The following is a 15,683-nucleotide window of genomic DNA, read 5'->3' on the forward strand; positions in this document are numbered from 1 at the left end:
TTTATGACTTGGGCTCGCCTTTTGATGGCACGCCTTTTTATGGATTGGGCACGCCTTTTGAAAGATTGGGCACACCTTTTGAGGGTGCGACTTTTTAGGGGTCCGACAAGACTCTGTAAACTGTCCCGACATTTGATTCCGGTTAGCTTTTCCAAGGGTCCGACAAGACTCTGTCAACTGTCCCGACATTGATTCCGGTTAGCTCCTTTATGGGTCCGACAAGACTCTGTAAACTGTCCCGACATTGATTCCGGTTAGCTCCTTCATGGGTCCGACAAGACTCTGTAAACTGTCCCGACATTGATTCCGGTTAGCTCCTTCAAGGGTCCGACAAGACTCTGTAAACTGTCCCGACATTGATTCCGGTTAGCTCCTTCATGGGTCCGACAAGACTCTGTAAACTGTCCCGACATTGATTTCGGTTAGTTTCTACAAGGGTCCAGCAAGACCCCGTAAACTGTCCTGCTACAACGGTCCGACATGACCCCATACACTGTCTTCTACAACGGTCTGACACGACCACACAGTGTCTGCTACAACGGTCCGACATAACCCCGTAAACTGTCTACTACAACGGTCCGACATGACCCCATAAACTGTCTTCTACATCGGTCTGACACCGCCATCCAGTGTCCTCTACACCGTTATGACACCACCATACAGTGTCCTCTACATGGTTATGACACCCCCATACAGTGTCCTCTACACCGTTATGACACCACCATACCGTGTCTCTTATCTTCTTTTATTTTTATGTATTTTCTTGTTTTGTTACTCTCTCCAAACTCAAGTTGGTTAGTTCCTATCCCCCTTGAGTTTGCGGGGGGCTGTTAAAATCCACCTACTCTCCACCTACTTCACCCACTTAAACCTACTCCACTAAACCTAACCCACTACACCACTACCACCTCACCTACTCCACTAAACCTAACCCACTACACCACTACCACCTCCACTTCACCTACTCCTTACCTACTACACACTCACCATCTTCTATATATAGGAATCATGAATCATTGTAATAGACATTAATATATCAATCAATAATAATACATACAATTTATTCTCTCTCTTTCTCTATACATTATTTCTTACACCTGCTTTCAAAGGCCACCAGGTGTCCTTCCTGCACCAGTACTCCTCCAAGTGCTTTGTCTGAGGCATCCGTGTGTACTTCGAAAGGCAACTCGAAACTAGGCAGTCGCAAGACCGGTTCACTTGCCACTACACTTTTCAGTTTGTCAAAGGCCTCTTGACAATTAATGGACCAATGTCATTTGTGGTCTTTCTTCAACAAATCAGTGAGGGGAGCAGCCTTCTTTGAATATCCCTCAATGAATTTCCGATAGTAGTTTGCCAAGCCTAAGAAGGATCGCAACTCCGCAACATTGTTGGGTGAAGACCATTCCATGATAGCCTGCACCTTCCTTCCATCCATTTTGACATGGCCTTGGCAAATGATATGCCCAAGAAACTTAATTTCCCGCTGGGCAAACTCACATTTTCCTTCTTGACATACAACTAGTGTTCTTGTAACCGAGTGAACACCATCCGAAGGTGGGAGAAGTGATCCTCTAGGGACTCACTATATATTACAATATCATCCAAATAAACAACAAACTGATCGACATAGTCATTGAACACATCATTCATAAGATTACAGAATGTAACCGGGGCATTAGTTAACCCAAACGGCATTACAAGGAACTCAAAAGACCCATACCTCGTAACACATGTGGTCTTTGACTCATCTCCTTCAGCCACTTGGACTTGCCAATAGCCAGCACGTAAAAAACAATTTTGTGAAGTAAGTGGCTTTGCACAATCGATCAATAAGGTCTGCCACCAAAGGGACTGGATACTTGTTCTTTATCGTCACTTTGTTGAGAGCCCGGTAATCCACACACATGCGCAAACTTCCATCTTGCTTCTTTTGAAAAAGCACTGGGGCATCGAAAGGGGCTTTGGATGGCTGAACCAGTCCAGCATCCAATAAGTCCGTCAATTGCCTTCACAACTCCATAAGTTTCATTGGGGACATTCTGTAGGGTGCCTTCGCTGGAGGCTTAGCACCCGAAATCAACTCTATTTTATGATCAGTGGCACGGCGAGGAGGAAGGGACTTTGGCAACTCCGAAGGCATCACATCCTCAAATTCCCTCAACACTTCTACCACTTCATCCGGCACTTCTACAAATAGATCAGGTTAGATTTCCACCAAGGCAGCAAGATAAGTCTCTGCGCCCTTTTTCAAACCGTTGTGCACTTGATTGGCTGAGAGGGTCTCTGTCTTCCTCTTTGTGCCCTTGCCTTTGTCTGATTTACTGCAACCAGCGACAAAGCAAGGCTTGTCTTCATCCGAAATAAATATCCCACCCAAATATGGCATCAAAGCCACTTTTGCAGTCACGAAGAAATCATTTCCTAAGATGACATCGAAATCATCCAAAGGAACCACCATCAAGTTAACTCGTCCAGTCCATTCTCCAACTGTGATCGATACTTTGAAAGCCATTCCTTGTACCGATTGAGCAGCCGAGTTTACTGCCTTGATTCGACTGGTGCTTTGGGTAACTTGCAATCCGAGGGTCTGCACAACTTTTTCTGACAGAAAGTTATGCGTGGCACCAGTGTCTACCATCCCGAAATGTCGGTACCCGCCAATGCTACCTTGATGTACATTAGACCAGTAGTAGGGGCTCTGTCCGCATGAATTGCATTGAGCAATTGTAAGGGTTTTACCCTAGTCGGCCCCTCAGAATCCGACTCCCCTTTGCCATCTTCCGCGACCATAGCATTAAGTTTCTCACGCTTGGGACAGTCTTTTGCTCTATGGGGTCCATCACAGATGAAACACCCTTTGTTAGATTTCCCACTGTTGGTCTGAGAAGAATCCCCCTTCTGTTTGTACTTGGAACCCTCTACCAGACTTCTTCTCTCCCGTTTTCTCCTTTCCTTTCTTCTTGGATTTGCTGGTTTCAGCCGTAGGTTCGTTTCTTAACTTGTAGTCACAACCCGTCTGCCGCAGCCATGGCAGAGGGCAAATCTTTGACACCGAGTCTTCGAAGTTCTAACTGAGCCCAATTCTGCAACCCAGACATAAAATTGAAGAGCTTATCTTCCTCCGACATGTTCTTGATGTCCAGCATCAAAGAACTAAATTCTTTTACATAGTCCCTCACCGATCCAGCATGCTTCAACCGTTTCAAGACGTCTCTTGCAACCCAAGATGTGTTGCAAGGAAGGAATTGTTCCTTCATTTCCTTCTTAAGAGTATCCCAAGTTGAGATCTCTGGCCAAGCATCGTCCCCGACACGTGTACGCCACCAAAGTTTAGCATCACCAGTAAGGTACATGCTTGTGATTGTAACCTTCTCCCCTTCTGGCACATGAGCAGCCTTGAAGTACTGCTCCATGTCCCACAGAAAATTCTCAAGTTCCTTCGCACTCCGATTCCCACCAAAAGCTTTAGGGTCTGGAACTTTAATTTTCGAAGGAGTCTTTTCCGAATTCGTATGCCCACAGACAGCCTTCTTCAGAAAGGACAATTCATCCACAACTTCTTGAAACTTGTCTTTCCAGGACTCCGAAATGGCTAGCACATCCGTCAACATGTCTTTGAACCGATCTGCTGTCGAGGTCTCAAGGGCAAGAAACCCTGAGGCCATAGCATCCAATCGATCTGTCAGCGAGCGGTTCTCATCAGCAGGGTCACCAACAAGATTTTCCAACCGCGTTACTCGTTCTTTTAAGGCATCCATGCCAGAAACCATTAGAGCATAACCGTGCTCTGATACCAATTGTTACAAGGTCAATTTTTGTTTCAAAATTCCAGCCTGCAATGGCACTAAGTTGGACACTTAGTCTCAGCCAAGTATGAATACACACACACACAAAGTGCTATAACAAGTAAGAGAATAGGCAACAAGAGATTACAGGAAAACCCTAGCCTTTATTAATTGCACCAACAATACAAAGGATGCTTATGAAAACTCTTACCAACACTTAGTTAATTTTCGAGTTCCATGGCTATGCCTAAATAGGCTTACAATCAGTTACAAACTTTACAACCAGCATTACAAGGAAAGCATGCCAAGTGGCATGGCAGTTGACACCCCCAACTGCCTAGGACTTAGGATCATTTCTGAGACATAACTGCTAGTAACTGCTGCTAACTCCCTGCCTTGATTCCAGATGTCCAAACTTGCCTTGTCTTTTGCTCAACATGGGTAACTGCTGCCAGACAAGCATAACTGCTTTGAACTGCCCATGTTGTTTGCCTTCTCAGTCAGCCACGAATTTGGTTGTCTTGGCCCCCTGACCAAGTTTTGCCTACTGAATGCTTTGAACCCCCAAGTATGTTGCAGCCCACATTCAGGTCATGTTAATGCCTTGCATTTGTGCCACTGCTGCCCATACTTTGGCCAAGGGTCCTGTGCTGCTGCCTCAGCACTTTGTCAATGTTTCACCTTGCTGTTTTGGCATGCCACCATCATGCCGTGGTCTTGGTTGAACATTGGTGCAAGGTGCCGCCAATGCCAACCATGCAGCCTTCAAGTAGAAGGTGCTAACAGTAAGCCACTTTGTGAAATTATAGAAAGAGAGCGAAACAGAGTAAGCCACTTGGTAAGGTCTCCTGAATAATCTACCATGCAACTATAGAAAGAGAGCAAAATAGAGATTTTATTTTTCAACTAGCTAGTTTTCCTAAATTACTTTAATATTTGAATTTCTATTTTCCTAGTTTGTTTTCCTTAGCATATGTAATTTGATATGACTTATTTTATTGATTTGGACCACAAAAAATTGGTATTTAGGCAACAAACATAAAATTTACCATAAAATAGCCCAACCAATACAAAACAATGCTTCCAAATTGGATCAGGTACGATCGGATCTAGATTGAGATTCCACTATCCTATAAAATTCAACTATTAGGATGGAAAGGTCCTACTTACATGGGATTTTTCACAAGACCAATTTGGCCCAAATGTATCGTAAGATTTTGTTAGGATTCTAATAGCCATGGCAAGCGGGTTTCCAAATGAAACCACATAACCTAGGCACAATTGTTACTTTAGATGATTAGGACCATCATTTTATATTATCTAATTGTCACAATTGTTTTTCTCCAGGTTTCTATCATTATAAAATATAACTTTTATTTACTGGAACGATGTATTGAAGCATTGGATAATTAGCTTTTCTTATGAGTGAGATAATTTGTAATGGAAGGTATCAAAAGGGAATGTTGCCTAGTCACAAAAAGATTAAACCTTGTTAACCTAAAGCTTTCAAAATAAAAGGCCAAAACAAGAGCATCAAGCAATAAATACTTCAATTTAAGAAAGCCTTGTGAAAGTTGCTCCCATTAGCTTTTGATTGATTTTCAAGGTTTTGGCTGTAAAAAAAAGGTAACAAGTGTTGTGGGACTGCTTCATTTGAGCAATGTTTTGGGTTATTTGGGTGGAGTGAAATGCTAGAATTTATTAGGACAAGACAAAGGATATTAACGTCTTATGGAAGTCCATCGTCTTTTTGGGCCTCGATTTAGTCTCTTACTGTTAGCACGTTGACATTCGGGGAGCTAGCGGCCTGGCATTTGGTGGCACCTTGCACCTATGTTAGGGTTAGACCAAAGCATGAGGGAGGCATCCCAATGTTGACGAGGTTGGCAAAAACATGTGTCGATTGGCAATGGCACTCAACCCTTAGCCAAAGTGTGGGCAGCATGACACATGCAAAGCATTAATATGACCTGAATGTTGACCGCAGTACACTTGGGGCTTGGATACAATCAGATGGCTTAGTTTGGGCTGGACCTATGTAGCACAGACACAGACACAGACACGGACACGGACACGGACACACCGACGCGGACGCGCCAACACGTTAATTTTCAAAAAATGAGGGACACGATACGCTAAGGATGCATATATTTATATAATATACCTCATATATATAAATATTTTTTTAAAAATTATGAAACAACAATATAATTTAACATTAACTAAAAATTTAATATAAAATCAATTTTACTCACATGGCATGGCACACAATTGTCAACATAAAAAAAATATAAATATACGTATTTTGAAATAGTTATTTTGACCATTTAATTGGTTGGTGGATGCTTACTTTTTTTGACCATTTGACTGGTAAGTGACAAGATTGGTTGGTAGATGACATTTTGACTGGTAGCATTAACCCTTTTCTTGGAGTAAATAAACATTGGTTACGTAGGAATAAAAGAAAAGAGTCCAGATCCACTCTCTCTCTCTCTCTCTCTCTCTTCTCTATGTTGCAACAAGATGTTCCTGCTTTCATCGTAGTAGAAGCTTTGTTTTCGTCTTTCTATCATCCCAATGTCACAGATGGATCTCGTCTCAAGCAGTTCTCCGAACCGAGGCTATGGAGCTTTGATTCAGGGACTACTCTTTCGCCTCTCTCTCCTTTCTCGGGGAAAAGCTTCAGGCATATCTCAAACGTGTCAATGAAGTGTCTAGACGTGTCTGAGATGAAAAATAAAAAATAAAAAAAAGAGGCCACGTCAGACGGCGTGTCGGACACGTGTCTACTGCGTGTCAGACGCATGTCGATGTCCGACACGCGTCGAGCTTTGATACGGAGCCTTAAGAGGCGTGCCCATGCTTCATAGGGCTGGACCAAGGCCAGCACATGTGCAATTCGAAGACAAGGTAGCATGATTATTGGGGCGGTTATTAGCAGTTATGCAAGGCCAAAGAATTCTAATATCGGTAGTTATTGGCAATTGCATGTCTATGGCACGCTGGAAAGGGACAAGGAAGACTGAAAGTTAGTAGCAATTAGTGGTAGTTAATTTTGTAGGCCTTGTTTCAAATCTGTCCTAACCCTTTGGCAGTTCAGGGTGTCAACTGCCATGCCATGTGGCATGTTCCCCTTATACCTTGTTGCCTATTTGAATTTCGAATTTAACTGATAGTAGCCTATTTATGGGCATGCCATGGTTACTTGAAAATGGTCAAGTAATAGAGTGTCATTGGCTATCCTTCATATTATTGTTGGTGCAATAAAAAAGTTGGGTTTGCCCGTAAACATGGCTATGTTTGTGCATTCTATATTACTTGTCTAAAACCTCATATTGTGTGTGTGTGTGCGCGTGTGTTGGATTGATTGGCTGACTAAGTGTGCTGAAACTTACTGCCATCGCAAGAAAAATTTGACTCGGAAAATTAACCCGTGACAATTGGTATCAGAGCACGGCTTGCTCAAAAATGGATGCTCTTCAAGATTGAGTTGCTCAGTTGGAGAGTTTGGTGGGGGCGCCCACTGAGGAAAGTCGCTCTCTAGTAAATCAGTTGGATGTTGTGTTTGATCGGTTCATTGCCCTTCAGACAGAGACAGCAAATCAATTTAAAGGGGTCAAGGAAGACATGATCGCCATGACGAATGCATTCAATGCCAAGATACAGAACATGGAAGACGAATTGTCTATCTTGAAGAAGGCAGTGTGTGGGCATTCTATTCATGGCAAAGCCCCTTTGAAAGTAAAAGTTCCTGACCCTAGGACATTTACAGTGCTCACAATGCCAAGGAGCTTGAGAATTTCTTATGGGATATGGAGCAGTATTTCAAGGCTACTCATGTTCTTGATGCGGAGAAAGTCACGATCACAAGCATGTATCTCTCTGGGGATGCAAAGCTTTGGTGACGAACAAGGATGGAGAAAGAAGCCCATCCTGTGATCGAGACGTAGGAGCTATTGAAGAAAGAATTAAAAGAACAATCCTTCCTTGCAACTCATCTTGGGTTGTAAGAGATGCGTTAAAAGTGACTGAAACACACTAGTTTTGTGCAGGATTATGTAAAGAAGTTCAGTTCGTTGATGCTTGACATCAAGAACATATCGGAGGGGGACAAACTCTTTAACTTCATGTCAAGCCTACAAAGTTGGGCGCAATTGGAATTACGTCGACAGGGGATCAAGGATTTAGCCACTGCAATGGCTGCTGCAGATGGGTTGCTTGATTGTAAATTGAGCAAGGATCCTATGCCGGAGACCAACAAGTAGAAGAAATTGAAAAAGAAATATAGGGAAAAGAAGTCTGGTTTCAAGAAAGGGAAGGACCATTCTAAGTAGAAAGGGAAGGACCATTCTAAGTACAAACAAAAGGGAGAGTTTTCTTTACATTCACAAAATGATGGCAGAAAGTCGAACAAAGGATGTTTCATATGTGATGGACCCCATAGGGCAAAAGATTGTCCTAAGTGAGAGAAGTTGAATGCTATGGTGGCGGAGGACTACGAAGGGGAAATGGATTCTGAAGGCCCAACTCGTGTAAATCCCTTACACTTACTCAGTGCAATTCATGCAGATAAAGCCCCTTTGATTGGTCTGATGTACTGGCATAGAGTAGTGGGGAAGTCCTGGCTAGGGTAGACACAAGAGCCACTCAGAACTTCGTCTCTGAAAAGATGGTGCAATTCCTCAGTTTACAAGTTTCCGAAAGTCCAAGCCAGATCAAGTCCGTGAACTCTACTGCACAACCTATGCATGGAATGGCTTCCAAAGTGCAGATCAAAGTAGGGGAATAGGTTGGACAATTAAACTTGATGGTGGTGCGGTTGGATGATTTCGATGCCACCCTTGGAAATGATTTATTTGTAACTACCAAAGTGGCATAGATGCCTTATCTTGGTGGGTTACTTATCTTGGATGAAGACAAGCCTTGTTTTGTTCTTGGTCAGGGGAGGCCAGACAAAGGCAAGGGTATGATGAGGAAAACAGAGATGCTATTAGCAATTCAAGTGCGCAATGGCCTAAAGAAAGGCGTTGGAACTTACTTTACAGCCTTAGTGGAAATCAAGCCTAATGTGATGATGGAAGTGCTTGATGAAGTTGTTGTAATGTTAAAGGAATTTGCAGATGTGATGCCTCTGAAATTGCCTAAGTCTCTACCTCCTCAACATGCCACAAATCACAAAATCAAGTTGGCTCCTAGTGCAAAACCTTCAATAAAGGCACCTTACAGAATGTCTCCAATGGAGTTAGCAAAGTTGCATAGGCAATTGACGGAATTGCTGGATGTTGGACGGGTTCAGCCATCCAAAGCCCCTTGCGGTGCCCCTATGCTCATCCAAAAGAAGCAAAACGGGTCCATGTCGATCTGTTTAGACTATCGTGTCTTAAACAAAGTGACAATCAAGAACAAATATCCAATTCCTTTGGTGGCCGATCTCTTTGACCGTTTGTGCAAAGCCACTTACTTTACCAAATTGGATCTACGCTCCGAGTATTGGCAAGTAAGAGTGGCTTAAGGGGATGAGTCCAAGACCAGATGTGTTACTAGATATGGGTCATATGAATTTTTGGTTATGCATTTCGGACTCACAAATGCACCTGCTACATTTTGTGACTTAATAAATGATGTCATTTTTTATTATATTGATCATTTTGTTGTTTATCTTGATAATATTATAACTTACAGTGAGTCCTTGGAGGATCACTTGTCTAACCTTCGTATTGTGTTTTCTAGATTGAAGAAAAACCAATTATACGTAAAGAAAGAGAAATGTGAATTTGCCCAATGAGAGATCAAATTCTTGGGGCATATTATTTGCAAAGGCCATGTGAAGATGGACACCAAGAAAGTGCAAGCCATTGTTGATTGGCCAGCACCTAGCAAAGTTCCTGAGTTACGTTCCTTTTTGGGTCTTGCCAACTATTACAGAAAGTTCATTGAGGGGTATTCCAAAAAGACACCCTCACCGATTTTCTCAAGAAGGATCAGAAATGGAACTGGAGCGAGACGTGTCAAGAAGCCTTTAACAAATTGAAGGTTGCGGTGTCAACTGAACCGGTTTTGCGGCTACCAGATTTTGAACTTCCTTTTGAAGTGCATATTGACGCATCAAACAAAGCTATTGGCGGCGTTTTGATGTAGAAGGGGCACCTAGTTGCCTTCGAAAGTCATAAGTTGCATGTTATGGAGAAAAATTATTTTGCCCATGAGAAAGAAATGACGGCAATGGTACATTGTCTTCTCACCTAGAGAATTCCAAGTCCTAATTCCAAGTCCTAACAGATAATGTAGCGAATACTTTTTTCAAGAGGCAGAAAAAGTTGTCACCTACACAGGCTCAATAGCAAGATTTTTTGGAGTATGACTTCAAGGGGAAGCATAAGCCTGGTCGGCAAAACCAGGTTGCGGATGCTTTAAGTAGGAAAGTAGTTCAAGAATATATGGTTGCCCTTACTACAGTTGAGTCAGATCTGTTGGACAGAGTTCGAGAAAATGCTGTTGGGGATGCCGCTTATAAGAAAGCGGTACAGCAAGTGAAAGATGGGATTGTCCGCAAATATTGATTGGAAGATAACCTTCTCCATGCCAAAGGAGATAGGTTATTTGTCCCTAGCAATGGAGGACTTAGACAGGAGTTACTTTGAGAAACACATGATCTGCAAAGGGCTAGACACCTAGGGATGAAGCGGATATTGGCTCTTCTATCTCATTTGTACTATTGGCCGAAGATGGGGGATGACATTGAGATGTATGTCCAGATATGCTTGATCTACCAACTAGACAAAACAGAGAGCAAGAAAGAAGCTGGTTTGCTACATCTTCTTCCTATCTCAACGAGGCCATGGGTTTCAGTTTTCATGGATTTCATATCGAAATTGCCTAGGGTGGACGCTATGCGCTCTATATTTGTTGTTATTCATCGTTTCTCAAAATATATTGTCTTTATTACTACACCACATGCATGTCAGGCTAACAGGGCTGCAGAGTTGTTTTTCAAACATCTGGTAAAGCACTATGCGCTACCAGAGGACATTGAGAGTGATCGGGGTACTCGATTTACCGGACGGTTTCGGATAGTGTTGTTTGGGTTGATGGGGTCAGAATTGAAATTTTCCATAACAAACCACCCGCAGACGAATGGGCAAACTAAACGCATGATGAATGCTTTGCTTAAGGAATATTTGAGACACTATGTCACAGCAAGTCAGAGAAATTGGATGGCCCTGCTTGATAGTGCACAATTTTGGCACAACATGCACCAGTCCTTTGCAACCGGCCTTAGTCCATTTGAGTTGGCTATTAGAAATCAGCCCCTCACTCCTCATGAGGTGGCTAAATAGAAAACAGTGGGGCGTTGTCCCGCAACTTATTGTTTTGCACGTGCCGAGCAAGAGTTGCTTGAAGAGGCACAAGTTATTTTGTCTAAAGCCTTCCGTCGCATGAAGAAATATGCTGACAAGGGAAGAAGGCCACTTAAGTTTCAAGTAGGAGATAAGGTATTGCTGAATCTTACTCCCCAAATTTGGAAGAAGATCAGTAGCAAGACTGTTCATCGTGGTCTCATTCCTAAGTATGACGGTCCTTTTGAATTGATGAAAAGGGTTGGTGCAGTGGCTAATAGACTTATACTACCTAATAAGCTGAAAATTCACCCAACATTTCATGTGAGCTTCCTAAAGCCTTATCATGAAGACATGGAGAATGCTAAGAGGAAACAAGGAAAGAGAGCCCCACCGGTGGTCCGAAAATAGTTTGACAAGGAGGGTTAAAGGATTCTTGATCACAAGACGGAGGGCATGAGCAAAAAGAACAGGTGAACCCATTACTTGGTGAAATGGAAAGGTCTGCCAGATTTTAATGCAAGTTGGGAGAAGGATTTCACGCTGTGGCAATCTGAGAAGCAAGTAGTTGAGTACTTGAAGACCCTACCAATGAGGACGTTGGCTTCTTCTGGTGGGGGTGGTTTGTTAACACCTTGATATTCGGGAGCTGGTGGCCTGGCATTTGGTGGCATCTTGCACCTATGTTAGGTTTGGACCAAGGCATGAGGGAAGCATACAAATGTCGACAAGGTTGGCAAAGACTTGTGTCGTTTGGCGGTGGCACTCAACCCTTGGCCAAAGTGTGGGCAGCATGGCACATGCAAGGCATTAATATGACCTAAATGTTGGCTGCAGCACACTTAGGGGTTGGACACAATCAGATGGCTTTGTTTGGGCAAAGCCAAGGCCAGCACATGTGCAATTCGAATTTGTCTAAGGCATAGACAAGGCAGCATGATTATTGGGGCGGTGATGAGAAGTTATGCAAGGCCAAAGAATCCTGACAGCGGCAGTTATTGGCAATTGCATGACTATGTCATGTTGGCAAGGGACAAGGAAGGCTAAAAAATAAGAGCAGGTAGTGGCAGTTCATTCTCTAGACTTTGTTTCAGATCTGTCCTAACCCTTTGGCAGTTAGGGGTGTCAACTGCCATGCCATGTGGCAGGTTCCCCTTGTATCTTGTTGCGTGTTTGAATTTCAAATTTAACTGATTGTAGCCTATTTATGGGCATGCCATGGTTACTTGAAAATGGTCAAGTCGTATCCTTTGTATTATTGTTTGTGCAATAAAAAGGTCGGGTTTACCCATAAACGTGGCCGTGTTTGTGCATTCTATATTGTCTGAAACCTCATCTCGTGTGTGTGAGTGTGGATTGATTGGCTGACTAAGCGTGCTGAAACTTGGTGCCATCGCAGGAAAAATTTCAGTCTGAAAATTGACCCCGTGACACTTACCATCTTCGATTTAAAGCAGTGGGTGATATGTCAGGCATTGTTTACTTTTCTTCTCCTTTTGGGAGTACTTCTTGTCCTTCATCTCTCTAGTATTTTTTTTTTTTTTTTTTTTTTTTGATAAATCCTTCGGCTCTCTAGTAATCCTTTTCTTTTTTTAAATTATCCACTTTTTGTTGCAAATCAAAAATATAATAATAAAATGTAACATCAACCAGAATAATAAATTTTATTTCCCCCAAGTGTTGCTTTATATTTACAAGAAAAAACTAATTCCAAAAAACAAATATGATATGTTCAAGCATATTTGAGGATCCAACACAACATAGAAACTACTACTCACCCTTATTGAAGTCAGGACAGCCTTCAGACCTCAGTCTCAAATAAAAATCACAATTGCTCAATCTATCAATCTTGCACTGCCAGGTAGAAAAAAGAAAAATATACCTCATAAGGAAGACTTATCATTCAAACATGCCTAATAATATGGATACAAAATAATAAAAAATATATATATATATAAAAATCAGTAAGAACACTACTTTCCACTGAATAATACGAATCCTCCAAAAAACTGGCAATCCGTTAATATATCATTTGTTTAACTTATTTAAATGCTTCAATAAAATGGAAAAAGTGTACCTCTTTGTAGAGCCTCACACGGCGCTCGCATTCATCACGCTTCGCTAACAATTCAAAATCATATTTTTCTCCAAAAAGCTTCAAGCCGCTTAAAAGTGCAGTCCTTAACGTCGAATCTTTTGTAGTTACAAGGAAAATGAAAGAAAGTATCAATTGAACTAGTGGCTTTACTTCCCTGAACAGTTAACACTAACTTACGAAAAACTTACGTCTGCTAGATTATTGGTCAAACAAATATTCAAAGCCAATTTATTGATTATTTGTTAATTTTATTAAGAATAATACTATATGCACCAATTAGTGTACATAACAGATGATGTGGCATAATTTTAAAAATTTTGAATATTTGTAATTTGTATAATAAATAGGGGCTCTAATAATGTCATAACACTAGTTGGTACACTAGTTAATATACTAATTGGTGCATGTAGCACCGCCGTTTTATTAATTTTCTGATTGCTTTGAATAGTTATTTTGCAGTAATAGTAAAATTTAACCAAACCTCCAATTTTTCCAATTTCCATGCAGAGCGGTCCTATACCCCATTTAATTGCAATAATAATCAAACTAAAAAGCTGAACTTCTCCTGCTTCCATCAAGGGTATTTTTTCATTCAAATTTTGCCAAAACGAGATGTTTTTACAAATAACATATAACTTAGAAAATATGAGGAAGAAGAACTCCGAAAATATGAAGAAGAAGGAATATATTATGAGGAAGAAGGAATATATTTCTGTTATATTCAAAACTTCTTATCTTACAAGACCAAATGACACTCCTTATATAGGAGATATTACAAACATCATTATAACCCATTATATGCCACTTACATATTATATATTACCACTATCTACCACTATCATATTATGTACATGCCACTATCTGCCACCAACACCACTATCATATTCTATACATGCCACTATCTGTCACCAACACTACTATCATATTATATACATGCCACTATCTTATTATATACATTAACACAAATTTCCAGCACTCCCCCTCAAGCTGGTTTGAAGATATCTTCCATAGCCAGCTTGCTAGTCAGCTTATCAAATTGCTTCTTGTGTAGTCCCTTCGTTAGCACATCAGCTAATTGTTCACCTGTTGGAAGGTAGGTCATACAGATTATGCCAGCATTGATTTTCTCCTTGATGAAATGTTTATCCACTTCTATATGTTTTATGCGATCATGTAGAACTGGATTATGAGCTATAGATATAGCTACTTTGTTGTCACAATAGACCTTCACAGGTGTCGGGTGAGAACGCTTTAATTCTTCAAGAATTCTTTTAATCCACATTACTTCACAGATTCCATGGGCAACAGCTCTGAACTCTGCTTCTGCACTACTTCTGGCTACCACATTCTGTTTTTTACTCCGCCATGTAACTAGGTTCCCACCTACAAAGGAGCCGTATCCGGATGTTGATCTCCTGTCTGTAACACTTCCTGCCCAGTCTACATCTGTGTATACTTCAACTTGAAGATGTCCATGTTTCTTGAACAGTAAGTCTCTCCCTGGAGTTCCTTTCAAATATCTTAAGATCTTAGAAACGGCCTCAAAGTGCTCTGTCCCTGGTGAGTGCATGAACTGACTTACCATGCTGACTCCAAAGGCAATATCAGGCCGCGTATGAGACAAGTAAATCAATTTCCCTACAAGTCGCTGATATCGTTCCCTCTCTTTGACTTCTTCAGCCTTAGCAGCTTGTAACTTCAAGTTAGGCTCGATCGGAGTCTCCACCATCTTACAACCAAGCATACCTGTTTCTCCAAGGAGATCAAGAACATATTTTCTCTGATTAACGAATATACCTTCCTTGGATCTTGCAAATTCTATTCCGAGGAAATACTTGAGGGCTCCCAGATCCTTAATGTAAAATTCTTTTGCGAGTTTCTCTTTGAGGGCTGCTAACTCTGCTTCATCATTACCAGTTAAAATGATGTCATCAACATAAACAATCAAAATTGCAATTTTACTGTCTTTTGAATGTTTATAAAATATTGTGTGATCTGCTTGACTCTGCGAGAAGCCACAACTGATAACTGCCTTCCCAAAGCGTTCAAACCACGCTCTTGGTGATTGTTTGAGTCCGTATAATGACTTGTTCAATCTGCATACTCAGTCGCTTCCAAGTCTCTGCTCAAATCCCGGCGATAGGCTCATGAACACCTCCTCTTCAAGATCACCATTGAGAAATGCATTTTTAATGTCAAGTTGATGTAGAGGCCAATCTGAATTTACTGCAAGAGATAACAGTACTCTGATGGAATTTATTTTAGCAACAGGAGCAAACGTCTCCTGATAGTCGATCCCATAAGTTTGAGTGAAGCCTTTAGCCACCAGTCTCGCCTTGTATCTCTCAACGCTTCCATCTGCGTTACATTTTATCGTAAACACCCATTTACACCCAACTGTTTTCTTGTCTTTGGGTAGATCAACTATCTCCCAAGTACCACTTCTCCTTAAAGCATTCA

General features: G+C 41.5%; 1 protein-coding gene across 16 annotated transcripts in view; it reads right to left on the minus strand.

The window, feature by feature from the left end:
- LOC114270342 (uncharacterized) overlaps nucleotides 1-15,683 on the minus strand; it is a 77,279-nt gene that overhangs the window by 39,292 nt on the left and 22,304 nt on the right. For all 16 annotated transcript variants that reach the window (XR_014340841.1, XR_014340840.1, XR_014340837.1 and 13 more), the window contains exons 4-5: nucleotides 13,203-13,318; nucleotides 12,904-12,979 (exon numbers count right to left, since the gene is read on the minus strand). Coding sequence is in view for 9 of the 16 variants with exons in the window: in XM_082888321.1 (XP_082744447.1) it covers nucleotides 12,904-12,979; nucleotides 13,203-13,318 (192 nt within the window). In the remaining 7 variants the exon portion in view is untranslated. The remainder of the gene's footprint in view (nucleotides 1-12,903; nucleotides 12,980-13,202; nucleotides 13,319-15,683) is intronic.

Source organism: Camellia sinensis, chromosome 9 (assembly GCF_055761805.1).
Source record: "Camellia sinensis isolate YWXY chromosome 9, ASM5576180v1, whole genome shotgun sequence".
Classification (NCBI taxonomy): domain Eukaryota; kingdom Viridiplantae; phylum Streptophyta; class Magnoliopsida; order Ericales; family Theaceae; genus Camellia; species Camellia sinensis.